This window comes from Bufo gargarizans, chromosome 2, assembly GCF_014858855.1.
Source record: "Bufo gargarizans isolate SCDJY-AF-19 chromosome 2, ASM1485885v1, whole genome shotgun sequence".
Taxonomy (NCBI): Eukaryota; Metazoa; Chordata; class Amphibia; order Anura; family Bufonidae; genus Bufo; species Bufo gargarizans.
The window spans coordinates 520,091,500-520,119,399 of record NC_058081.1 but is presented as its reverse complement, the minus strand read 5'-3'; the positions used below and the strand labels follow the sequence as shown (position 1 = coordinate 520,119,399).

The 27,900-nt window shown below is 47.1% G+C and overlaps 1 protein-coding gene across 4 annotated transcripts in view; it reads right to left on the bottom strand.

The window, feature by feature from the left end:
• Positions 1-14,994, bottom strand: part of RAD52 (RAD52 homolog, DNA repair protein) — an 89,751-nt gene extending 74,757 nt beyond the window's left edge. For all 4 annotated transcript variants that reach the window (XM_044277989.1, XM_044277990.1, XM_044277992.1 and 1 more), the window contains exons 1-7: positions 14,953-14,994; positions 13,885-13,978; positions 12,954-13,055; positions 12,194-12,287; positions 5,190-5,257; positions 4,464-4,582; positions 4,190-4,265 (exon numbers count right to left, since the gene is read on the bottom strand). In XM_044277989.1, coding sequence (XP_044133924.1) covers positions 4,190-4,265; positions 4,464-4,582; positions 5,190-5,257; positions 12,194-12,287; positions 12,954-13,055; positions 13,885-13,965 — 540 coding nt within the window. In that variant the 5' untranslated portion in view covers positions 13,966-13,978; positions 14,953-14,994. The remainder of the gene's footprint in view (positions 1-4,189; positions 4,266-4,463; positions 4,583-5,189; positions 5,258-12,193; positions 12,288-12,953; positions 13,056-13,884; positions 13,979-14,952) is intronic.
• Positions 14,995-27,900: the final 12,906 nt, after the last annotated feature.

The window sequence follows — 27,900 nt, the reverse complement described above, 5'->3', positions numbered from 1 at the left end:
CAGGATCTGCATAATTTTTTCTTAGTTTTCAGTGCATTGCACTTTAGAGGCTTTACTTTTGATCTAGAGTCTCTTGTGCCCTGAAGACAAAAGAGCACAACCAAATATCAGCCAATTTCAAACTTACATTATATATATATATATATATATATATATATATATATATACACACATACATACATACATACACACACACACACACACACAGGGAGTGCAGAATTATTAGGCAAATGAGTATTTTGACCACATCATCCTCTTTATGCATGTTGTCTTACTCCAAGCTGTATAGGCTCGAAAGCCTACCAATTAAGCATATTAGGTGATGTGCATCTCTGTAATGAGAAGGGGTGTGGTCTAATGACATCAACACCCTATATCAGGTGTGCATAATTATTAGGCAACTTCCTTTCCTTTGGCAAAATGGGTCAAAAGAAGGACTTGACAGGCTCAGAAAAGTCAAAAATAGTGAGATATCTTGCAGAGGGATGCAGCACTCTTAAAATTGCAAAGCTTCTGAAGCGTGATCATCGAACAATCAAGCGTTTCATTCAAAATAGTCAACAGGGTCGCAAGAAGCGTGTGGAAAAACCAAGGCGCAAAAAAACTGCCCATGAACTGAGAAAAGTCAAGCGTGCAGCTGCCAAGATGCCACTTGCCACCAGTTTGGCCATATTTCAGAGCTGCAACATCACTGGAGTGCCCAAAAGCACAAGGTGTGCAATACTCAGAGACATGGCCAAGGTAAGAAAGGCTGAAAGACGACCACCACTGAACAAGACACACAAGCTGAAACGTCAAGACTGGGCCAAGAAATATCTCAAGACTGATTTTTCTAAGGTTTTATGGACTGATGAAATGAGAGTGAGTCTTGATGGGACAGATGGATGGGCCCGTGGCTGGATTGGTAAAGGGCAGAGAGCTCCAGTCCGACTCAGACGCCAGCAAGGTGGAGGTGGAGTACTGGTTTGGGCTGGTATCATCAAAGATGAGCTTGTGGGGCCTTTTCGGGTTGAGGATGGAGTCAAGCTCAACTCCCAGTCCTACTGCCAGTTTCTGGAAGACACCTTCTTCAAGCAGTGGTACAGGAAGAAGTCTGCATCCTTCAAGAAAAACATGATTTTCATGCAGGACAATGCTCCATCACACGCATCCAAGTACTCCACAGCGTGGCTGGCAAGAAAGGGTATAAAAGAAGAAAATCTAATGACATGGCCTCCTTGTTCACCTGATCTGAACCCCATTGAGAACCTGTGGTCCATCATCAAATGTGAGATTTACAAGGAGGGAAAACAGTACACCTCTCTGAACAGTGTCTGGGAGGCTGTGGCTGCTGCTGCACGCAATGTTGATGGTGAACAGATCAAAACACTGACAGAATCCATGGATGGCAGGCTTTTGAGTGTCCTTGCAAAGAAAGGTGGCTATACTGGTCACTGATTTGTTTTTGAATGTCAGAAATGTATATTTGTGAATGTTGAGATGTTATATTGGTTTCACTGGTAAAAATAAATAATTGAAATGGGTATATATTTGTTTTTTGTTACGTTGCCTAATAATTATGCACAGTAATAGTCACCTGCACACACAGATATCCCCCTAAAATAGCTAAAACTAAAAACAAACTAAAAACTACTTCCAAAAATATTCAGCTTTGATATTAATGAGTTTTTTGGGTTCATTGAGAACATGGTTGTTGTTCAATAATAAAATTAATCCTCAAAAATACAACTTGCCTAATAATTCTGCACTCCCTGTATATATATGTATATACACAGTACAGACCAAAAGTTTGGACACACCTTCTCATTCAAAGAGTTTTCTTTATTTCTTTATTTTCATGACTATGAAAATTGTAGATTCACACTGAAGGCATCAAAACTATGAATTAACACATGTGGAATAATATATATAACAAAAAAGTGTGAAACAACTGAAAATATGTCATATTCTAGGTTCTTCAAAGTAGCCACCTTTTGCTTTGATTACTGCTTTGCACACTCTTGGCATTCTCTTGATGAGCTTCAAGAGGTAGTCACCTGAAATGGTTTTCACTTCACAGGTGTGCCCTGTCAGGTTTAATAAGTGGGATTTCTTGCCTTATAAATGGGGTTGGGACCATCAGTTGCATTGTGGAGAAGTCAGGTGGATACACAGCTGATAGTCCTACTGAATATACTGTTAGAATTTGTATTATGGCAAGAAAAAAGCAGCTAAGTAAAGAAAAACGAGTGGCCATCATTACTTTAAGAAATGAAGGTCAGTCCGAAAAATTGGGAAAACTTTGAAAGTGTCCCCAAGTGCAGTCACAAAAACCATCAAGCGCTACAAAGAAACTGGCTCACATGCGGACCGCCCCAGGAAAGGAAGACCAAGAGTCACCTCTGCTGCGGAGGATAAGTTCATCCGAGTCACCAGCCTCAGAAATCGCAGGTTAACAGCAGCTCAGATTAGAGACCAGGTCAATGCCACACAGAGTTCTAGCAGCAGACACATCTCTAGAACAACTGTTAAGAGGAGACTGTGTGAATCAGGCCTTCGTGGTAGAATATCTGCTAGGAAACCACTGCTAAGGACAGGCAACAAGCAGAAGAGACGTGTTTGGGCTAAAGAACACAAGGAATGGACATTAGACCAGTGGAAATCTGTGCTTTGGTCTGATGAGTCCAAATTTGAGATCTTTGGTTCCAACCACCGTGTCTTTGTGCGACGCAGAAAAGGTGAACGGATGGACTCTACATGCCTGATTCCCACCGTGAAGCATGGAGGAGGAGGTGTGAGGGTGCTTTGCTGGTGACACTGTTGGGGATTTATTCAAAATTGAAGGCATACTGAACCAGCATGGCTACCACAGCATCTTGCAGCGGCATACTATTCCATCCGGTTTGTGTTTAGTTGGACCATCATTTATTTTTCAACAGGACAATGACCCCAAACACACCTCCAGGCTGTGTAATGGCTATTTGACCATGAAGGAGAGTGATGGGGTGCTGCGCCAGATGACCTGGCCTTCACAGTCACCGGACCTGAACCCAATCCAGATGGTTTGGGGTGAGCTGGACCGCAGAGTGAAGGCAAAAGGGCCAACAAGTGCTAAGCATCTCTGGGAACTCCTTCAAGACTGTTGGAAGACCATTTCAGGTGACTACCTCTTGAAGCTCATCAAGAGAATGCCAAGAGTGTGCAAAGCAGTAATCAAAGCAAAAGGTGGCTACTTTGAAGAACCTAGAATATGACATATTTTCAGTTGTTTCACACTTTTTTGTTATGTATATAATTCCACATGTGTTAATTCATAGTTTTGATGCCTTCAGTGTGAATCTACAATTTTCATAGTCATGAAAATAAAGAAAACTCTTTGAATGAGAAGGTGTGTCCAAACTTTTGGTCTGTACTGTGTATATATAACATCCACCCACATAGGGCACTCACGGTAGCAGAGGGATCAGGGCCCTCCAGTCGGGGGAGTAGGTGCTTCCGATGCGGACATCACAGCGGAGATGCAGAGAGAGATTCTGTATGAGCGCCCTGTTTTTTTTAAATCTCCCGGCGTCTTACGTCATCCAGCAGCGCCCCTGGGATAAAGAAGCCTCGGCGTGCTCAATGCGCTGCAAGATCATGCTAAGCGCGTCATGCGCCGCATGGTCCCCGCATAACCAAGTGCTCCATGCGCCGCACCATCCCCCCAGCCGGCTTCATAGAATCCGTAAGACGCCACACTTCAGTGCGCGTCCCGTTCAGACACCCAGCTGCTGCTGTTTCCAGCAGAGAAAAGAAGCCCGCCATATGGGAAGGACCACAGGGCCAAGCTTGAGCCAGGACGAGGGTCCTTGTTGCTCCCACTGTCCAGACTTAGCCCCTGCCACGGGAGGACAGCGGGAGATACCGGTAACATTCTGATTCTTCACCTCCCTGAGGGGAGGACTCTCTCCATGTGTTAACTCCCGTAGGGGCAGGAAAACACTGAGGGCGTGAGGGGTGGGAGATAGATTTAAACTCTCTCCGTGTTCCTGCACCTACAGAGGTCAAGGGTCATCTCTCATTGTGGCCGTCGTGGTGGATGAAATGGAAAGATGCATTTTTCTCTAACAAGATATAGTACGAAGTTTCTGATCTTCACTTCTAACTATTGATCTATGGAAGTTGTTTAGAATCAAAAATTACACTTTACATTCCTTTAATAACTACTCACCAGTTTTGGAAGTTTATTCACAGCACGTAAGTAATCCTTGTCCATTATACAGTTTCCAAGAACATTTCCAAAGCACCTAAGACAGTAAACAAACACAAGTCATACTGAAATTATGTCTATGCATGTTTTAGGTTCTGGAAAAATATAAAGGAGTCATTTGTGGGATTCTGAGTTTTTATTTAAGATAATTATATTTGCTCTACACAAAGTCTCAAATGAGACAACTGCATAATGTTAAAAACGTCAAAACACAAGATTTTCATATCTTTCTTACTTGAGTGCTCTCTTCAGCCCGTCTGTTACAGCCTCCTTCCGTGCTTTCTCTAAAGAAAGAGCTTTAGACTTCAGCCCTTCACTGACACCATACCCAACATCTTCATGATAAGAGCCATCCTAGGTGTCATGCAAAATACAAATGAAAGTCAAGGGTGACTTTAGCTACTTGCTTCTCAAACCACTCATCCTTACTGTTAAGGTGGATTTATACAGCCCGATTTACGGGCAGATTATTGAGAATGACTATTCCTACAAAAGCTCGCTCCCAACAATCTGTCCATTTAAATGTGCAGCCGATCACCCGATAAACAAGCAAAATTCTTGTTCAGCGGTTGATCCTGACGTTCGTGCAGGCACCACCATTCATCGTTTCTGGGCAGCAGATCGTGCTGTCTAAACAGTGCATCTATATGGGGACGAGCGATTGCAATAGCGACCCCTCGTCCTCATACTGTGAAGGAGATTGCTGCATGTAAATGCACGGTCTCCTTAACTGAACGGGAAGCCAACTGTCGGGAAGGAACGCTTCCTTCCAGACAATCGGCTGTAACATTGGGACGTGTAAACCCGCCTTTAGCCCTACTTCAATGCACATAAGTACAATGATATATGGCCCATATTTGATGTTATTGGCCTTCTAATACCTGATAAATGAACAGTAGCTTCTCTGTCTGTGCAGAGAGGAACCGTGAAGAGAAAAAGCCTAATAGAATACAGAATTTACCTTTAGCTGGACTTTAACAAAAGCACACACTCCGACGTAAAACTTGCCATTACTCAAGTCCACAAAATCTACAAGAGAAATAATTTAGTAACAAGATGTTGGTGGATGTTTAAACCCCTTAAGGACCGGGTCATTTTTCACCTTAAGGACCAGACTGATTTTTGCAAATCTGACATGTGTCATTTTATGTGGTGAAAACTTTAAAACGTTTTTACTTATCCAGGCCATTCTGAGACTGTTTTCTCATCACATATTGTACTTCAAGACACTGGTAAATTTGAATCAAAATATTTCATTCTTATTCAAAAAAAAAAAAAAATACCCAATTTACCAAAACTTTGGAAAAAGTTTGCAACGTCTCTGCTTTTAAAACAGATAGTGATAACTTATATAAAATAGTTATTACTTTACATTTCCCATATGTCTACTTCATGTTTGGGAATTATATTTTATTTTTTGGGGATGTTACAAGGCTTAGAAGTTTAGAAGCAAATCTTGAAATTTTTCAGAAATTTTCACACAAAAAATAAAATAAAAACTTTTTAAGGACCAGTTCAGGTCTGAAGTCACTTTGTGAGGCTTACATAATAGAAACCACCCAAAAAAGACCCCATTTTAGAAACTACACCCCTCAAGGTATTCAAAACTGATTTTACAAACTTTGTTACCCCCTTTAGGTGTTCCACAAGAATTAATTGAAAATGGATATGAAATTTCAGAATGTCACTTTTTTGGCAGAATTTCATTTAATCATTTTTTCCGCTAACAAAGCAAGGATTAACAGCCAAACTAAACTTAATATTTATTGCCCCGATTCTGTAGTTTACAGAAACACCCCATATGTGGTCGTAAACTGCTGAACAGGCACACGGCAGGGCGCAGAAGGAAAGGAACACCATATGGTTTTTGGATTTCACTGGGATAATTTTAACTTGCCATGTCACATTTGAAGACCCCCTGATGCACCCCTAGAGTAGAAACTTCAAAAACGTGACCCCATTTTGGAAACAACGGTATAATTTGGCAGTTTTGTTGGTACTATTTTAGAGTACAGATGATTTTTGGTTGCTCTATATTACACTTTTTGTGAAGCAAGGTAACAACAAAAATTAGATTTTTGCAAAACTTACCAGTAAAATCTCTTTCTCGCTCTTCATTGGGGGACACAGGAACCGTGGGTATACCTATGTCCTCTAGGAGGCGTTGACACTAGGTAAAAGCTGTTAGCCCCTCCCCTGGCAGCTATGGCCAGCCTGGAGAGAGAGCTTCAGTTTGTGCACAAGCAGTAGGAGAAGCAAGCCAACCAACGAAAAAACATGGAACACCAACCATACCAAGGACTCAAAGGGGGTTCTAACCAGCAACTGTCACAACTGTGGCCGAACAACAATACTGGGTGGGTGCTGTCCCCCCCAAAAAAAGCGAAAAAAATAGATTTTACTGGCAAGTTTTACAAAAATCTAATTTTCTCGCCCATATTCACTGGGGGACACAGGAACCATGGGACATCCAAAAGCAGTCCACATGGAGGCAAAAAACCACAGACCCATGGAAGCAAGCATCCCTGCAGGCATCTAAGAAACTGATGCCTGCAAGACCATGCGGCCCAAGGCAGCTCCCGCCGATGCATAAGTATGCACTTGGTAAAATCTTGGGAATGTGTGTAAGTAGGACCAAGGAGCCACCTTACACAACTGTGCAGCTGAAGCACGATTCCTCCGAGCCCAAGATGTGCCCACCGCTCTGGTGGAATAAGCCATGACAGCTAAGGGCGGAACCCTGCCACGGGCGCTGTATGCCTCCGCAATTGCAGCCCGAATCCAACGTGAAATTGCCACCTTGGAGGCTGCCAATCCCTTGCGGGGACCCTCCAGAATGACAAAAAGGGAGTCCATACGCTGGAAGGGACCGGAGGCTGCTAAATAAATCTTCAGAGCTCTGACAACATCCAAATGGTGTAACTCCCTTTCCTTAGGGTGTGAAGGAGAGGGACACAGTGAGGGAAGGACAATTTCCTCGTTGATATGGAAGTCAGTGACCACCTTCGGAAGAAAGGAAGGAACGGGCCGGAGAACCGCTTTATCCTTCTGAAGAACCAGGAAGGGTTCACTGCAAGAGAGCGCCGCCAACTCGGACACCCGTCTGATGGATGTGATAGCTACAAGGAAAACTACCTTCCAGGACAGGAGTCGGAGTGAAATCTCCCGCAAGGGCTCAAAGGGGGAAGCCTGGAGCGCTGAGAGGACTAAATTCAGATCCCAAGGCGGTAAAGGAGGACGGTACGGAGGAACCGTATGTGCCACTTCCTGAAGAAAAGTTCTTACAGGCCCCAGAGGGCGCTGGAAAAGGATAGAAAGCACCGACACCTGACCCTTCAAAGAACTAAGGGCCAGACCAAGGTCCAACCCTGACAGAAGAAAGGACAGGACCATGGGGAGAGAAAAACGAAGTGGGGGAATGTTCCGGCTTTCACAGAAACCCAGGAAGGACCTCCAGGTCCTGTAATAGATCCTAGACGATGCAGGCTTCCTGGCCTGAATCATAGTACGGATGACATCCGCCGAAAAACCTCTTTGCGTCAGAATGGCGTTTCAATAGCCACGCCGTCAAACGAAGAGACCTTGAATTCTGATGGAAGACCGGTCCCTACAAAAGAAGGTCGTCTCTGAGTGGCAGTGACCATGGGACGTCTCCTAGAAGGAGGTCGGCGTACCACGTGCGACAGGGACAATACGGGGCAACAAGGATCGTCGGAATGCCCTCCATCCTGATTTTCCGTAGAACCCTCGGTAGGAGAGGGAAGGGGGGAAAACAAGAAAAGAAGGGAGAACTCCTGCCAACGGGAGATCAGGGCGTCCACGCCGCAAGCTTCCGGATCTCTTGCTCGGGAGAGGAAGGTGGGAAGTTTCCGATTGAGTCTTGAGGCCATCAAGTCCACGTCCGGGCGACCCCAACGTAGACAGATCGCCTCGAACACCTCTGGGTGGAGGGACCACTCGCCTGGATCTATTGTCGACCTGCTGAGGAAGTTCGCAGTCCAGTTCTCCACACCCTGTATGTAGATTGCTGAAATTGCTGGTACGTGGGTCTCCGAAGCACTGTAAGATTTTGGCAGATTCCTGCATCACCGCGAAGCTGCGCGTTCCCCCTGGTGGTTGATGTACGCCCCCGCTGTGGCATTGTCTGACTGGACTCTGACCGGGCGACCCCTCAGGAGGTGGGTCCAGTGTCGAAGGGATAAAAGAATCGCCCTGAGCTCCAGGACATTGATTGGAAGCTTGGACTCCGACTGAGACCATGTGGCTTGGACTGTCCTGGGAGGGAACACTCCTCCCCGATCTTGCAGACTGACGTCGGTGGTAACAACCGTCCAGGATATTGGAAAGAAGGACCTTCCCAGAACTGGAACCGAGAGCCACCAGAGGGACGACCTCACTTGATGAGAGAGGCGGATGGGATAGTCCAGACTCTCGGACGATTTGTCCCAGGAGGACAGGATCACTCTCTGGAATATGCGAGAGTTGAACTGGGCAAAGGGAATCACCTCGAAACAGGCGACCATCTTCCCTAGCGTCCTCATACAGAGGTGAATGGACGGAAGCCTGCAGTCAAGAAGAACCCTCATCAAGCGGTGTAAGGCCAGTTGCTTGTCCAGAGGAAGACGAACTTGTGCCGCTTCCGTGTCCAGAGGCATACCCAGAAAAAATCTGTTGTCTGGAGAGAGTCAGAGATGACTTCTGAAGATTGACCAGCCAGCCGAAACGTGCAAGGGCTTCCAGCGTGATCTTTACGCTGTTTGACGCCTGGGTGAAAGAGGAAGCCTTGATGAGAATGTCCTCCAGATAAGGCATAAAGAAGATGCCTCTGGAACGGAGCAGGGCGATTAGAGGGGCCAGAATTTTTGTGAAGACCCGAGGCGCAGTCGCCAGCCTGAACGGGAGGGCGTCAAACTAGTAATGATAGTCTCCAATTGCAAACCTCAGGAAGCGCTGATGATTCCGCACGATGGGGACGTGAAGGTATGCGTCCTGGATATCTACGGCCGAAGGGAATTCCCCCCGTTGTAGAGGAGCAATTACGGAACGAAGGGATTCCATCCGAAACCGCTAGAGACGGAGGAATCTGTTTCTGGGGACCACAAAAATATTCGAGCAGAACCGCTTGAACCTCTCTGCTAAGGGAACAGGAGAGATGACCCCGTGCCACTGGTGGGTCGACCTTAGGAGGGGATGCCCATGTGGATACACAATCCGCTCAGAATGGATATAAAACATCCAGCTTTTTAGGGGTGGAAAAACACGTGTCTGGATGATCCCAAGCCTTAGAAACCACCACCCAAAAATCATTATGGCGAGGAAACACCTTCGAGGCCTGTTTTGGATGGAAAAAGGATAGTGGTCAGTGGGGAAGGTGAATCATCCTGCACCTGGAAGGTGTCACGGATGGCAGCAATGAGGCTATCTACAGTGGAGGCCAACTTAATGTAAGGTGACAAAAAATGCTTTTTATTTTTTATGGTGTCTATCAGAGGGTCAGAGGGGGTGGATCATGCGATATATATATTAGGGATCGACCGATTATCGGATTTACCGATATTATCGGCAGATATTGAGGATTTTGACCACTATCGGTATCGGCATCTATTTTGCCGATATTCCGATAGCGTATGGGGAACACAGATCGCGCTGCTGACAGCGCTCTCCGTGTTCCCCTTAGCAGCACAGGGGAGAAGGAAGCAGTGTCTCCTCCCCCTGTGCTGCTGCTGCTGCCGCCAACGAAAGGACAGGGGACAAGAGGAGGGGAGGGGCTGTGGCCACTGCGCCACCAAAGAAGCTTAAAGGGTTTCTACCACTTCGGTGTCACATATTTAGCTGTCAGACACTAGCGATCCGCTAGTGTCTGCTCTGCCCAACCATCCTAATATAATTGCTTTTGGGGCAGCCGTTTTGCTAAAAAAAGAACTTTTATTAATATGCTAATGAGCCTCTAGGTGCTATGGGGGCGTCATTAGCACCTAGAGGCTCCGTCTACCTTCAGAAACTGCCGCCGCCCAGCGCATCCCTCCAGCCCGCCCATCTCCTCCTGAATGCGATCCTCCTTGTGAGCGCCTGTATTCGGCGCATGCGCAGTGAATGTCTGACAGCTTCCCTGCTCAGACATCTCCACTGCGCCTGTTCCTCGGAGCACTATGGCGTCATCGCGCAGGCGCAGTGGAGATGTCTGAGCAAGGAAGCGGTCAGACATTCACTGCGCATGCGCAGAATACATACGCTCACAAGGAGGATCATATTCAGGAGGAGATGGGCGGGCTGGAGGGACGCGCTCGGCGGCGGCAGTTTCTGAAGGTAGACCCTTTAATCTCTCATTTATTCATATACAGGAGGCGGGTGTTCTGGGGCGGGGCTTAGGGGGTGGGCGGGGTTTATGGGGGTGCTGGTCAGCGCTGACTGATTCACGCGCACGACAAAACACAAGGTGCATATTAAGATATATAACACTATATAACGATTACATTTATTATTTAAATGTGACTCCAAAAAAAAGTATTGCAACTCCAATTCGATACCATGAAGAAAAAAAATACTCACACGTTAACCACATGTTGCATGGGGTTAACGTGTGAGTATTTTTTATTTTTTGCAAAGTATCAATTGCCCATTATGTGAGGAGGTACTTGATGGGGTCACTTGCTATTAATGTGAAGCAAAGTCTAAATTGATAAAGCCTTGTGCCTCATATTAATAGTAACACCAGCAAGTACTTCCTGACATAATGGACATTGAGCAGCATGGGGTTAATGTGTAGGCTAGTGTTGGGTACCACAGTATGATAAGGTTACTGGCTATTAATGTGAGGCACATGGATTCTAAATTGATGAAACCATGTGCCACATATTAATAGCAACCTCGTCAAGTACCACGCTTAACATAATGGACAACATGGGGTTAATGGCATCAGGTACATGCTGTTAATATGAGGCACATTGTTTTATCAATTTGGACCTGCATGTGCCTCACATTAATAGTAAGAAACCTCATTATGTGTACCTCATATTAATGGTTTACCCAATGTTGCCCATTATTTGATGATGTGCTTGGGGGCCACATACTTTTAATCTGAGGTACATGGGGTACTAATGTAATAGCACCATGTACCTCAGATTAATAATAGGTGACCCCCATCTGTGGGACAGTGTGTGGGTACCTGTGCTTTCCGGATCACTAATGGCTGGGGACTGGTCTGAGAACACAAGTGTCAAGGGGAGGAGGAGGCTGCCGCTGCTGCCGTTTGCCGAGCGCACTAGCTGAGACGGTGCAGCGGTAAACCCTCCCCCGTCCCGCCTCCTACTTTAATATTAGAGACATATTCATTGGTGGCAGTGGTGCGGCGCCTCAGAGCCCGCTCATTGTATTGGGCTCTGCAGCGGCCGCGTCATGGGAGGGAGGGATTCCCTCTCTCCGTCCCTCCCTCCGTCTCCACTAATGTTGGCAAGATGAACGCGTCGGCCGCGCATGCGCCTGGCGTCTGCGCTCCTCTCTCCTCTGCGGCCCGGCAACATATCTCCCAGGGCCCGGTCCTGGGCCGCGGCCCGGCGGTTGGGGACCGCTGGCCTAGGAGACGCAGGCTGGATCTCCTGGGCACCCATAGATGGCAGGTCCCGATGCAAGGCATTGGGCAGCCTCTGCACGGAATCAGACTGCCTTGTCACACATCGCTCCTTCACCTGCCGCAAACCACTTGCATGTCGCGGTCAGCGCTGACCGCGGCATAGAAGGGGTTAATCCGCCGGCATCGCTGTAAACACCAGATACAGCAGGGGCCCGGCTACCAGCGACTGCCGGACCCCTGCAATGATCGGGCGGGGGCAGCTCCTGCTCCCGCCCGATCAGCCCGCTGTGCATGTACGGCGGAATGCATTCTGGCAATGCATCCACCGCCGTACATGCACGGCATTTTGCGTTAAGGGGTTAATAATCGTTAGATACAAAGTTACCGACACTCACCAACATTTTGCTGAGTTACAGAATGGGACCATCCATTGTATCCAAACATTTCATTGGCCAAACTGATCACCCTGTGTCCTTCAATGTAACAAACCTGAAAAGGCAGTAAATATACAATGTTTTCACATATTCAACATTTAGCTTGCCAGAGGTCGTAATAACGCCTGTACAAGAGTCATAACCCGCTGTTCTATGCCTAACTATAGGACTCCACCGCCTTTACAGACCTGCTGCTGGCCAGCGTCACAGCATTCTGTGTAGGTGAAGCTGCTTGCTAGTGAGCTAGTTAATTCCACCTCTCGTGTTACCTGCATCCAAGCCTGCATTCTCCCTCTGCCTGGCGTGAGCTGCTAAGGAAGACCTCATTGGCAGTAATTGGGGACAGTGAGGGACTGCTGGACTGAGTGTGCCCATCAATAATTGGGGACAGTGAGGGGCTGCTGGACTGAGTGTGCCCATCAATAATTGGGGACAGTGAGGGGCTGCTGGGCTGAGTGTGGCCATCAATAATTGGGGACAGTGAGGAGCTGCTGGGCTGAGTGTGCCCATCAATAATTGGGGACAGTGAGAGATTGCTGGGCTGAGTGTAGCCATCAGTAATCAAGGGGTTGGGGGCAGTAGGGGCTGCCATATTGGTTATATGGCTTCTACAATCTCTGTGTGGCATGCACCATGTCTCAGCATTGAGTGTGACTCTCAAGGTAAGAAAGGTTGGGAGCCACTGCCTTAGACAGTATTTTATAAGACAGCCATTACCTACCTTCTGACCTCCTCCTGCTTGTCTGCTGCTAATGTATTCTGGTCCAAGCTTCTGACGTAAAGCATTCTGTATGGCTTGATATTCCTCTGCAGTGTACTTATGCTGCAAAAAAAAAAAAAAATGTATATATATATATATATATATATAAATCCAGAAAAAGGACGGCACTCCGGTCTTGAAGAAGTAAAATTAGTCTTTAATCAACCTTGCGGTACAACGTTTCGGCTCCAATACTGAGCCTTTCTCAAGCACCATATACATATACATATATATATATACACACACACACACACACACACACACACACACACACACACACTGAAGACATTACAGGGTAAAACAATAACACCAGCGGTTAGTAACCTGTGGCTGACCAGCTGGTGCGGACCTACAACTCCCAGCATACCCTGACCCTGGGTTCACACCTGAGCGTTCGCGATAGAGCGCTCTGTATGCGCGATTGTACGGGCGTTTGCAATTGCACACACAGACAAGCGAACGCCCATTGTCGCGCGTTCCCAAAAGTCTATGTACAGGAACACGCGACAAGACGCCCCAAAGAAGCTCAAGAACTTTTTTGAGCGTAGGGCGTTTTTCAGCGCGCTCAAACGCACTGTAAAACGCTCAAGTGTGAACCAGGGCCATAGGGAAGCATTGGTTTTCATGTGTTGAGCGTTTGAATGCGCTGTAAAACGCTCAGGTGTGAACCCAGCGTGATAGTGTCCAGACGGGCCCAGTGAAGCTGTCAGGTTATTCTTGGAGTTGTAGTTTTGGAACAGCTGGAGAGCCACAGGTTGGGAGACTCCTGCTGTACTATATGAAAGGATAATATCAGAAGTGAGCAGGATAAAATACCCTTGTGATTATGCTGCAAACATCAGCAAGTCATACTTGCGCCAAAGTTAGTTTGGGAAAACCAACATAAAGCTACCTGTCCGAAAGATGCAGATCCACCTCCATTAGATCCCATCTGCCCTGGTTTCATTCTGTCTCCTGTCTGACCCACAGACATTGTCAATCCCCAGCTGAAAATCAGAGCCAACAAAAAACTATAAGAATGGGGTCCAGTTATTATTTAGGCAGTTATCATTTACCGACGATGAGGTTAGTGGAGATTTACAAAAACTAGCACCTTTGTGGTTTTTTTTTGTACTTTTTTTTATTTTATTTTTATGCAACAGTTTGAAGCAATGGAGTTCACTTTTTTTTTTTTGTCTAATTTCTCCACAATGGGGCCACTAATGGGAACAGAACCATCACCATTAGGGCTCATGCACATGAATGTATTTTCTTTCCGTGTCCATTCCTTTTTTTTGCAGACTGTATGTGGTACCAAAAAAAAGAAAAAGAGAAGAGCGTTACTCCGTGTGCATTCTGTTTCCGTATGTCCGTTCCGCAAAAAATAAAAGGAACATGTCCTATTATTGTCCACATTTCGGATAAGGATAATAATGTTCTGTTAGGGGTCAGCTGTTCCATAAAACATGGAATGCACACGGACATCATCCGTATTTTTTGCAGACTGCAAAATACATACAGTCGTGTGCATGAGCCCTTAGGGCGCTTTTACACTTGGTGGATTTTGTTGCAGAATTTTCCGTGGCAGAAAATCAGCTCCATTCATTTTAATGGAGTTTTGCAAGCCCCATTCAGGTGAAGGCAACTGGTCTCGGAAAAGTGAAGGGACCCTAAAAAAGTGCATCTGGTGTGTAAAAGGGTTTCTGTACTATAATGTATAAGTATATAAAGTACATATCAGTTTTATATAATGCACATATACTTTATTACACAGGGGATCAATGTATGTATTAGTATTATTAGGGGAATTACATACCCAATAGGAATGACTAACATTCATATACAGTATATGGAAGTATAACGCTTTATACGGGAGTATAGTGTGTATATACAGAACTATATTGAAGAATTCTGTACATACATTGTATTATAGGAGTATAATATGGAACTATGATGCACACACACACATACAATCACCCACCCTCTCTCCCTCTGTAACAGCTGTCTCCACCGCCTGTGCCTGTTTCCGCTCCCTGTTCCCGCCTTCAGGCGCTAGCCAATCAGAACCCACACTGTCTCGCACTGCATGTCGGGATGTAGAGCGGGGCGGACGGTTTCCACATCACAGGGATTTATATTATTATTGTGTAATGAAGTGGGTCGGATAATGGATGGCAGTGACGTGTGAGCGGAATACCGGGGGGGGACACGGAGGTATACGGACTCCACACAGCAACGGGAAACACTGGGGGCGCAGGTCACTGAAGTCCGGATACTAGAGAGTGAAGCCTGCTGCAGCCATCTTGGTACTCCATAATGTATAGTGCTACTGTTCATGTGATTGTTTTTACAACCTTCCTAAGGGAATAAAGTTGCATCTTGAATACCTGAGGTTTTTTTTTGGTTTTCATTTTTCTTCCCTATCTTTCAGGAGTCATAATTATTTATATATATTTTTTTTTTCAGTTTCCATAGCTGTAGGAGGTCGTGTTTTTTGCTGGGCAGGTTGTACTTTCCAATGCCACCATTTAAAGGGGTTATCCAGGCACCTCATACAGGTTATACTTCCCCCGCTAACCATGTCGCTCCTGATGCCAGTGTAACGTTATACTTCCCTACCTCGTGAGACATGACGTGAGGAGGTGTGCCGCGCCCCGCAGGCGCACAACGACGGAGTAGGAAAATTTCACAGCAGAGTGTGCATGCCTCGGTAGCCTTGCCGGCGGTTAGTGTAGGGAAAAATTATGGGCCAGTTCTCAGCTGGACACTGCGCATGCGCTGGGAGCCTCACCAGCGGTTAGGGTAGGGAAAAAGGCACTGGCCCGTACGTCATTTTTCCCTTCCCTAACCGCTGGTGAGGCTCTGGGCGCATGCGCAGTGTCGGCCAGTGTCCAGCTGAGAACATCCATCCGATCACCGCGCCTGCGCACTGGCCCATAATTTTTCCCTATCCTAACTGCCGGCGCATGCGCACTCTGCTGTGAAATTTCCCTAACCCGTCATTGTGCGCCTGCGCGGCACACCTCCTCACATCATGACCGGAAGTGACGAGGGTAGGGAAACCTCACGAGGTAGGGAAATATAACGTTACACCCGCACTGCTGCCTAGGCATTTATTATTGCATAGAATGTAGTGGGAAGCAGGGAAAAAAAATTATAGATGGGGTGGAATTGGGGGGAAAAAACTATTCTGCCACAGTTTTTTTTTTTTTTTTTTTTTTTTTTTAATAGCTTTCTTTATGCAGTAAAACTGACTTATGCCCTTTATTCTCCTGTTCAGTACGAATCCAGCGATACCACATATGTATCGTTTTTCTTGCGTTTTAATACTGAAAAAAATAAAAAAACTTAGAGAAAAATTTACCATATTCAGACCCCGTAACTTTTTTTATAGTTATGTCTACAGAGATGTATGGGGCTGATTTTTTTGCGCAGCGATCTGTAGTTTTTATTGATACCATTTTGTGTCTGTGACTTTTTGATCACATTTTATTCAATTTAATTTGTTAATGTTATATTTTTTCACTTTTTGTAGCCCCTCCCTCTAGGAGGCTACAATATGCAGCACTCAGATTTCTTACAGCTTATACTGTATTTCCATAGAACTACAGTATAAACTCCAATTGCTGTTATCCTATGTTGGCCTGCCACCTGCTGGCCAACATCAGAACTGCAGCTCTAATACACTGGGTCTCTTTAGAGAGACTCAGCGAATTAGAATGAATGACCGTCTTCCCCGATCGCTGCACGGGGGAGCTAGTCTTAACCTGGACGCCACCATTTAGATGCCATGGTTGTGCTGTACCACGGCATCTAAAGGCTGGAATCCCTCAAGCCGTGGACCTGGTAGTTCCATAGTAGCTAGAGCAACCACGCACCTCCCTTCCTAAGTCACTTCTCCTGTACCATGCTTCCACATAGGGAAGCAGATCTGCCATTTGAAAGTCATAAAAAACTGCAAGATGAGCCCTGGGAGGCTGTAATGGAAGCCATATTGGTTGTTACCCAACTTTTCTAGGAGCAGATATAACCAAGAAATCATTATATTTTTTTTCCCACCATTGTTTTACTTTGTGTTGTGAGCATTCTGTTCCCATTATAATGGGAATCAGCTCTATTATATTATTTCCTTTGGAAAGTGGCCAGTGTGCTGCTGAGCGCCTGCTGATAGACTGCAGCCAATGTGAACTGCAGAGCTTCAGTGTAAAGCACGGTGGAATGACAGGGCAGTAGCCTGCACCTCTGTTAAGACAGAAGTTGAATTTCAGCTAAGGCCTCATGCACACGGCCGTTCCGTTTTTTTCGATCCCCAAAAAAGCGGAAGACGCCCGTGTGCCTTCCACAATTTGCGGAACGGGCGGCCCATTGTAGAAATGCCTATTCTTGTCCGCAAAACGGACAAGAATAGGACATGCTATATTTTTTGGGCAGGGGACATGGAACGGAGTGCTCTCGGCATCTTTTGCGGCCCCATTGAACTGAATGGGTCCGCACCCGAGCCGCAAAAACTGCGGCTCGGATGCTGGCCCGAACTACGGTTGTGTGCATGGGGCCTAAGTTGGAGTTGCTGATCATAGCTGTGCGCTCCAGTGTGTGACAGGCACAGTACTGCAGCCTGGGGCTCAGATTCCACAACACAGTGTTAAGTCAAGGATCACGTCTGTGTGCTGCAGTGTAAGGCTTTATTCACGCAGCAGTGTAGTTTATTCAGCTTTTTGTGCTGTTTTTTGTTGCATTTCTGCACATAAATCCACGTGTTAGGGTACTTTCACACTAGCATTTTTCTTTTCCGGCACTGAGTTCCGTCACAGGGGCTCTATACTGGAAAAGAACTGATCAGTTTCATCCCCATCCATTCTGAATAGAGAGAAATCCGTTCAAGATGCATCAGGATGTCTTAAGTTCAGTCATTGAACGGCGTTTTGGATGGAGGAAATACTGCAGCATCAGGATCTTGATCATGATGAAAAATGCCTGATCAGTCAGAAAAATGCATTGCAATACCGGATCTGTTTTTCCGGTGTCATCAGGCAAAACAGATCCGGCATGCTACGGTTTTCTCTTTTGCCTGATCAGCCGCTGTATTTTAGTGATGTAATGGAAGTAGTCCCATCTGACAGCGGTCACTGCTTAAACAAATGCGGTGTGTACTAATGAAATGAAGCTGCCAGCAGCATGGGGTCTCCACTCCAGCCCCTCCCCCTCACGTGTTGCTGGGTGCCAGATGCAGTGTAGGGTATAAATGTGTAACCTGATGTGAGGTAGACCCGGCACCATGCCACCTTCCTTTGTGCTGTACACCTACGCTCTGCACTACATTCTCCATGCCGCTGTCATGCTGGACTGCACACCCACCGGCCTGCTGGCACAGGGCTGCCTGATAGCTTATTCTGACGGGGGATGCAGCAAACAACTCTACAACATCTACCAGAGCATGGTGCTCTTCTTCCAGCACTACATGGGGGCAGGGGCGTAACTATCATAGCGGCAGACCATGCGACTGCTATGGGGCCCAGTCTGGATTATCTCCTCTTCTACTGGGGGTGAAAACTTGGTCAGGACTATAGTTGAGCGAACCCGAACTGTAGGTTTTTCGGCACCAGAACCCGTACATTTACGTAAAAGTTCGGGTTCAGTGTTCGGCGATTTTTATGGCGCTTTTTGAAAGGCTGCAAAGCAGCCAATCAACAAGCATCATACTACTTGCCCCAAGAGGCCATCACAGCCATGCCTACTATTGGCATGGCTGTGATTGGCCAACTGCAGCATGTGACCCAGCCTCTATTTAAAGGGAACCTGTCACCAGTTTTATGGTGTCCTAACTAAGGGCAACATAAATAAGTGGCTGATTCTTTTAGCAAAATGCTGGGTCACTTTATTTAATTGACCCAGTCAATCTGCCAACATCTTGTATTGAAAAGCTCCAGCTGATAATGATGAGTCATGAATATTCATGAGCTCCTGACTCTCCCCGCCCACCTGCTGCTTAATGACAGTTTGTTTCCATAGGGATCAGCAGCAGGTGGGCAGGGGAGTGGCTATAGATCTGAATGAAATATGCACTGGACCCAATGACATAGCGCCGGACTCGAATCAGCTCATTAGCATGCGCCATGTGGCATCTTTGTGTGTATATTATGAGGTAATAGGGTTGCCACCTTTTCTTCAAGCCAAACCCGAACAGAAGGGAGGGAGGGCCCCCTTCCAGGCCCCACCTATGTCCCGCATCCAGCCACGCCCATGTCCCGCCTCCACCTCTGGTCGCTGTCGCACCGCGATCGTAACGCCCCTGATCCCACGCCTGCGCCGTCCCGTTTAGTATTCAGCGCAGATGCGGGATTTACGGGACGAAGAGGAGAACTCGGACGTCAATCAACTGGACATGGGCTTGCCACTGCCAAAGGGTGAATAGAAGGAGCCTCGAGGTGCTGCAGCAATGTCCTCATAGCACCTAGCAGGCATGTCCAAACTGTGGCCCTCCAGCTGTTGCAAAACTACAACTCCCAGCATGCCCTAATAGCTGTAAGCTATCCAGGCATGCTGGGAGTTGTAGTTTTGGAACAGCTGGAGGGCCGCAGTTTGGACATGCCTGAGAGGCTCATTAGCATATTATACGTCTTTATTTTAAGAGAACAGCGGCGGCGAGTTATAAAACACACTGTTATGTACTGCTGACATCACGTCTCTTATGCTGTTTGAAGAATCTGCTGGCAGGGTTTCCCAAGGGCATCTACCTAGCCCTTCCCCATGACGCACAACCACTTATGTTTCCTGATGATGAGGACATGGGCATACCACCTCAGCACGTCTCTGATAATAACGAAACACAGGTGCCAACTGCTGCGTCTTTCAGTAGTGTGCAGACCGAAAAGGAGGTCAGGGAGGAAGACGATGCAGGGGACGATGAGGTCCTAGACCCCACATGGAATGAAGGTCGTGCCACTGACTTTCAGAGTTCAGAGGAAGAGGCAGTGGTGAGACCGAGCCAACAGCGTAGCAAAAGAGGGAGCAGGGTGCAAAGGCAGAGCAGCCATCGCCAAAACAGTTCGCCTGCTACTGGCCACCGCCACCAGGGACCGAGCACACCAAAGGCAGCTTCAAGGAGTTCCCTGGCATGGCACTTCTTCACACAATGTGCTGACGACAAAACCTGAGTGGTTTGCACGCTGTGCCATCAGAGCCTGGAGCGAGGCCATTAACGTTCTGAACCTTAGCACAACCTGCATGACCAGGCACCTGCATGCCAGACACAGGCTGCAGTGGAGTAAGCACCTTCAAAACCAAGAAAGGGCTCAGGCCCCTCCTGCTACCTCTTCTGCTGCTGCCGCCTCGGCCTCTTCTGCTGCTGCCGCCTCGGCCTCTTCCTCCGCCTCTGGAGGAACGTTGGCACCTGCCGCCCAGCAAACAGGGGATGTACCACCACCTCCGTCACCAAGCATCTCAACCATGTCACACGGCAGCGTTCAGCTCTCCATCTCACAAACATTTGAGAGAAAGCGTAAATTCCCACCTAGCCACCCTCGATCCCTGGCCCTGAATGCCAGCATTTCTAAACTACTGGCCTATGAAATGCTGTCATTCAGGTTGGTGGACACAGACAGCTTCAAACAGCTCATGTCGCTTGCTGTCCCACAGTATGTCGTTCCCAACCGCCACTACTTCTCCAAGAGAGCCGTGCCTTCCCTGCACAACCAAGTATCCGATAAAAATCAAGTGTGCACTGCGCAACGCCATCTGTAGCAAGGTCCACCTAACCACAGATACGTGGACCAGTAAGCACGGCCAGGGACGCTATATCTCCCTAACTGCACACTGGGTAAATGTAGTGGCAGCTGGGCCCCAGGCGGAGAGCTGTTTGGCGCACGTCCTTCTGCCGCCAAGGATCGCAGGGCAACATTCTTTGCCTCCTGTTGCCTCCTCTTTCTACTTGGCTTACTTCTCCTCTTCTACCACCTCCTCATCCGGTCAGCGACAGACCTTCACCACCAACTTCAGCACAGCCAGGGGTAAACGTCAGCAGGCCGTTCTGAAACTGATGTGTTTGGGGGACAGGCTCCACACCGTGCAGGAGTTGTGGCGGGGTATAGAACAACAGACCGACGAGTGGTTGCTGCCAGTGAGCCTCAAGCCCGGCCTGGTGGTGTGCGATAATGGGCGAAATCTCGTTGCAGCTCTGGGACTAGCCGGTTTGACGCACATCCCTTGCCTGGCGCATGTGCTGAATTTGGTGGTGCAGAAGTTCATTCACAACTACCCCGACATGTCAGAGCTGCTGCATAAAGTGCGGGCCGTCTGTGCGCAATTCCGGCATTCTCATCCTGCCGCTGCTCGGCTGTCTGCTCTACAGCGTAACTTTGGCCTTCCCGCTCACCGCCTCATATGCGACGTGCCCACCAGGTGGAACTCCACCTTGCGTATGCTGGAGAGACTGTGCGACCAGCAGCAGGCCATAGTGGAGTTTCAGCTGCAGCACGCACGGGTCAGTCGCACTGCGGAACAGCACCACTTCACCTCCAATGACTGGGCCTCCATGCGAGACCTGTGTGCCCTGTTGCGCTGTTCCAAGTACTCCACCAACATGGCCAGTGGCGATGACGCCGTTATCAGCGTTACAATACCACTTATATGTCTACTTGAAAAAACACTTAGGGAGATGATGGAAGAGGATATGGCCCAGGACGAGGAGGAGGAAGAGGGATCATCTCTAACACTTTCAGGCCAGTCTTTTAGAAGTGTTTTTTTGCAACAGCAGAGGCCAGGTACAAATTTGGCCAGCCAGGGTCCACTACTGGAGGACGAGGAGGATGAGGATGAAGCATGTTCACAGCGGGGTGGCACCTAACGCAGCTCGGGCCCATCACTGGTGCGTGGCTGGGGGGATACGGAGGACGCAGACAATACGCCTCCCACCTTACCTCTGGGCAGCCTGGCACACATGAGCGACTACATGCTGCAGTGCCTGCGCAACAATAGCAGAGTTGCCCACATTTTAACGTATGCTGACTACTGGGTGACCACCCTGCTAGATCCCCGTTACAAAGACAATGTGACATCCTTAATTCCCTCACTGGAGCGTGATCGGAAGATGCGCTGGTAGACGCGCTCCTGAGAACATTCCCGACAGACGTACTGACTGATGATTCTGCCCCATTCAACTTCTGGGTCTCCAAATTGTCCACATGGCCAGAGCTTGCCCTGTATGCCTTGGAGGTGCTGGCCTGCCCTGCAGCCAGTGTACTCTCTGCACGTGTATTTAGCAGGGCAGGAGGCGTCATTACAGACAGACGCAGCCGCCTGTCCACAGCCAACGTGGACAAGCTCACGTTCATTAAGGCTGGGTTCAGACCTGAGCGTTCGCGATGGAGCGCTCTGTATGCGCGATTGTACGGGCTTTTGCAATCGTGCATACAGAGACAAGCGAACGCCCATTGTCGCGCGTTCCTGCTGAAGTCTATGTACGGGGACGCGCGACAAGATGCCCCAAAGAAGCTCATGTACTTCTTGGGGCGTCGGGCGTTTTACAGCGCGATCGTACGCGCTGTAAAACGCTCAGGTGAGAACAATTCCCATAGGGAATCATTGGTTCTTGCCTGTTGAGCGTTTTACAGCGCGTAGGAACGCGCTGTAAAACGCTCAGGTCTGAACCCAGCCTAAAATGAACCAGGCCTGGATCCCACAAGACTTGTCTGTACCTTGTGCAGAATAGACAGTTCTAACAGCCTCAACCATCCATCCTTGTACTCAAGTGCACTTATTCCTTTTATTTTTTATTTTTTATATGTCCCAATATTTTGGGGGGATACCCCTATGTAAAAATGCAAAATAACACACATCTGTGTTGGCTACCTATTCCTCCTTCGCCGCTGCTTCCACCTAGACCGCCATGTGAGCCTACACGGCCACATCCACCCATTCACCGCCTCCTCGACCTCTTCCTCCTACATCATTCCTAATTTAAATTTTTTTAAGGTCTTTTATGTTTTTTTTTAAATTAATTTCCCTATCCACATTGTTTGCAGAATAGTTGCCATGCTCTTAAGCACATTTTGCTGCCTTTTTCAGCCCTCTAGCTCTTTCCAGGGCTATTTTAGAGCCATTTTAGTGGCCAAAAGTTCGGGTCCCCATTGACTTCAATGACTTCAATGGCTTCATTGACTTCGTTTTTTTTTCCAAGTTCGGCCGAACCTGCCGAACCCGAACATCCAGGTGTCCGCTCAACTCTAGTCAGGACTCTAACCTCTAAAGAAAGAACTTTAACCCTAAGTTCACACTTGAGCGTTTTACAGCGCGTTCCTACGCGCTGTAAAACGTGCAACACATGAAAACCAATGCTTCCCTATGGGGCTGGTTCACATTTTTGCGTTTTACAGCGCGTTTGAACGCGCTGTAAAACGCCCGACGCTCAAACAAGTACAGGAGCTTTTTTTGGCGCGTTTGACGCGCGTTTGGGCCATAGACTCTTTGGACAACACTGCTGTCAATCACCCAAACGCGCGTCAAACGCGCGTTTACTATTACAAAAAACGCGCATAAAAACGCGCGACAAAAACGCGCATAGAAACGCACGTTTGAGAAACGCTTAGGTGTGAAACCAGGGTAAGGGTACATGCCCACGTTCAGGATTCATGTGCGGAGCATACACACTGAAATCCACAGGTGTTCGCAGGCAAATCTGTGCGGTCAATCCGCATCAATTGGTGCAGATTTGCATGCAGATTTGCATGCGGATTTAGTGCGGTTTGAAGAAAATGAATGAAGAAAATCCGGTCAGGAAAAAGAAATAAAATCCGCACCGCAGGTCAGAATCCGCACGGAAAAAATCTGCATCGTGTGCACTGAGAATTTCAAATTCTCATAGAATACAATGTACATGACCTACAGTGCAGATTTTCCGCACGCAAATCCGCATGCAATCCTGATCGTGTGCATTTAGCCTTAGCAAATGAAAAAAATGGCCCAAGGGTCATTGAAAGGAGTTTAGGCAGAAACCCTTATGTCCTGTGTGGGGGGCCTGGTTTGATCCTTGCCATGCGGCCCTTACTTCTCTATGTACACCACTGCATTGGGGTAGAGGTCAAGGTGCGCTGCGGTAGAGGTCACATGATGTGTGGGTCGGGGGTGGTGGGAGAGACTGTATGGTGACAACAAAAAGACATTATACTGTATGGGGGCCACAAAAAGACATGATACTGTATGGGGGCCACAAGGAGACATTACACTGTATGGGTGCCACAAGGAGACATTATACTGTATGGGGGCCAGTAGGAGAAATTACACTGTATGGGGGCCACAAGAAGACTTTACACTGTATGGGGGGCCACAAGGAGACATTACACTGTAAGGGGGCCACAAGGAGACATTAAACTGTATGGGGGCCACAAGAAGACATACTGTATGGTGGTAACAATAAGACAGAATACTGTATAGGGGCCACAAGGAGACAGTATACTGTATGGGGCAGCCACAAGAAGACAATATCCTGTTAGGGGAGCCACAAGAAGACTTTACACTGTATGGGGGGCCACAAGGAGACATTACACTGTAAGGGGGCCACAAGGAGACATTACACTGTATGGGGGCCACAAGAAGACATACTGTATGGTGGTAACAATAAGACAGTATACTGTATAGGGGCCACAAGGAGACAGTATACTGTATGGGGCAGCCACAAGAAGACAATATCCTGTTAGGGGAGCCACAAGAAGACAGTATACTGTATGGGGGCAACAAGGAGACATTATACTGTATGGGGGCCACAAGAAGACATTATACTGCATGGGGGCCACAAAGAGACATTACACTGTATGGGGGCCACAAGGAGACATTATACTGTATAGGGGTCACAAAGAGACATTACACTGTATGGGGGCCACACGGAGACATTACACTGTAAGGGGGCCACAAGGAGACATTACACTGTATGGGGGCCACAAGAAGATATTATACTGTATGGGGGCCACAAGAAGATATACTGTATGGGGGCCACAAGGAGACATTATACTGTATGGGGGCCACAAGGAGATATTATACTCTATGGGGGCTACAACTTGTAGCCCCCATGCAGTGCAATGTCTTCTTGTAGCCCCCATACAGTATAATGTCTTCCTGTGGCCCCCATACAGTATGTCTTCTTGTGGCCCCATACAATATAGAGTAATGTCTACTTGTGGCCCTCATACAGTATACACTAATGTCTCCTTGTGGCCCCCATACTATGGGATAAATGGGTATTTCTCATTATATATATAGTTATTGGGGGAATATATTTGATATCGCCCAACCCTACTCTAGGTATGGCATCTTTTACAAGCATTTCCCCATACACTTCTTTAGAAAGACACTAGGTGAACAGGGCAGATCTAGAAGAAATGTTATAAACTGCTTTGTGGCAAAGGTGGCAACCCATGACAATGTTTATAGTCACCAGGCTCTTTGCTGCCCACACTAATACCCATGTATGTCTATGGTGATGGCGTGGCTGCTGCGCTCTGATTTCTTGCGTATGTAGCGTATGCAGCTGAAACACCAGAACACAATACTTCAGCCCAGTGGTGCACATGGAAAACGGATGGTAACACTTACCTTCATGGACATGTTAACGGATGGAATACTGATGTCATCACTGATACAGACTGGTGAAAAGGCCTAATTCAGCTTTTTCCTTATTCCGAGGAGTCTCGTTATTGGTTTTCCACTTCAGTTTACATTGTATTAATAGAAACAAGTGTCAGATTATCAACTGCAACTGGATAAGTGCAGAGAAGTGGCAAATTAGAGTTAACCCTTTGACGACATGGCGATTTATGATTTTTGAGTTTTAATTTTTTATTCCAGCAATGCCCCTGAACCTCAATACGGATGCCTCCACTGTTTCAAACACAGCCACCCCACCCCACCCCACTGAGATTGACTGCACTAGACTTCACGTCTACTGCAAGTTCTAATGCATGTGCACCACGTCTTCTGCTGCTTGCCGAGCATGGAAGATGTTCAGTGCCCATGTAAAGTCTAGCGCTGTCAATACAGGGAGTGCAGAATTATTAGGCAAGTTGTATTTTTGAGGATTAATTTTATTATTGAACAACAACCATGTTCTCAATGAACCCAAAAAACTCATTAATATCAAAGCTGAATATTTTGGAAGTAGTTTTTAGTTTGTTTTTAGTTTTAGCTATTTTAGGGGGATATCTGTGTGTGCAGGTGACTATTACTGTGCATAATTATTAGGCAACTTAATAAATATATACACAAATATATACCCATTTCAATTATTTATTTTTACCAGTGAAACCAATATAACATCTCAACATTCACAAATATACATTTCTGACATTCAAAAACAAAACAAAAACAAATCAGTGACCAATATAGCCACCTTTCTTTGCAAGGACACTCAAAAGCCTGCCATCCATGGATTCTGTCAGTGTTTTGATCTGTTCACCATCAACATTGCGTGCAGCAGCAACCACAGCCTCCCAGACACTGTTCAGAGAGGTGTACTGTTTTTCCCTCCTTGTAAATCTCACATTTGATGATGGACCACAGGTTCTCAATGGGGTTCAGATCAGGTGAACAAGGAGGCCATGTCATTAGATTTTCTTCTTTTATACCCTTTCTTGCCAGCCACGCTGTGGAGTACTTGGACGCGTGTGATGGAGCATTGTCCTGCATGAAAATCATGTTTTTCTTGAAGGATGCAGACTTCTTCCTGTACCACTGCTTGAAGAAGGTGTCTTCCAGAAACTGGTAGTAGGACTGGGAGTTGAGCTTGACTCCATCCTCAACCCGAAAAGGCCCCACAAGCTCATCTTTGATGATACCAGCCCAAACCAGTACTCCACCTCCACCTTGCTGGCGTCTGAGTCGGACTGGAGCTCTCTGCCCTTTACCAATCCAGCCACAGGCCCATCCATCTGGCCCATCAAGACTCACTTTCATTTCATCAGTCCATAAAACCTTAGAAAAATCAGTCTTGAGATATTTCTTGGCCCAGTCTTGACGTTTCAGCTTGTGTGTCTTGTTCAGTGGTGGTCGTCTTTCAGCCTTTCTTACCTTGGCCATGTCTCTGAGTATTGCACACCTTGTGCTTTTGGGCACTCCAGTGATGTTGCAGCTCTGAAATATGGCCAAACTGGTGGCAAGTGGCATCTTGGCAGCTGCACGCTTGACTTTTCTCAGTTCATGGGCAGTTATTTTGCGCCTTGGTTTTTCCACACGCTTCTTGCGACCCTGTTGACTATTTTGAATGAAACGCTTGGTTGTTCGATGATCACGCTTCAGAAGCTTTGCAATTTTAAGAGTGCTGCATCCCTCTGCAAGATATCTCACTATTTTTGACTTTTCTGAGCCTGTCAAGTCCTTCTTTTGACCCATTTTGCCAAAGGAAAGGAAGTTGCCTAATAATTATGCACACCTGATATAGGGTGTTGATGTCATTAGACCACACCCCTTCTCATTACAGAGATGCACATCACCTAATATGCTTAATTGGTAGTAGGCTTTCGAGCCTATACAGCTTGGAGTAAGACAACATGCATAAAGAGGATGATGTGGTCAAAATACTCATTTGCCTAATAATTCTGCACTCCCTGTATAAGGGGGGGGGGGGGGAAATGGAGACTTCTCTATTGAGTTAAGAGCATTGGGACTATGGAACTCTCTGCCAGGAGACCTATGTGAAAGAAGGAGAGGGGATGCTCTACAGACAAGGTGCTACTCACCCACCGCACTTGTGCTCGGTGCACAATGGCCCCACTGATGTAGTGACGATCCTGCTGCTGCACACTGCCTCTCCAGCTGTGGTACCTGCCAGAGACGTCAATAAATGAACCTCGACGTAGGAAAAAAAGAAAAAGCTGTGTGAGGCATTGCCAGGATGAAAAGTTCCAGAATAGGATGAACACTTTATTTGGTACAGGAAACCAGTCAC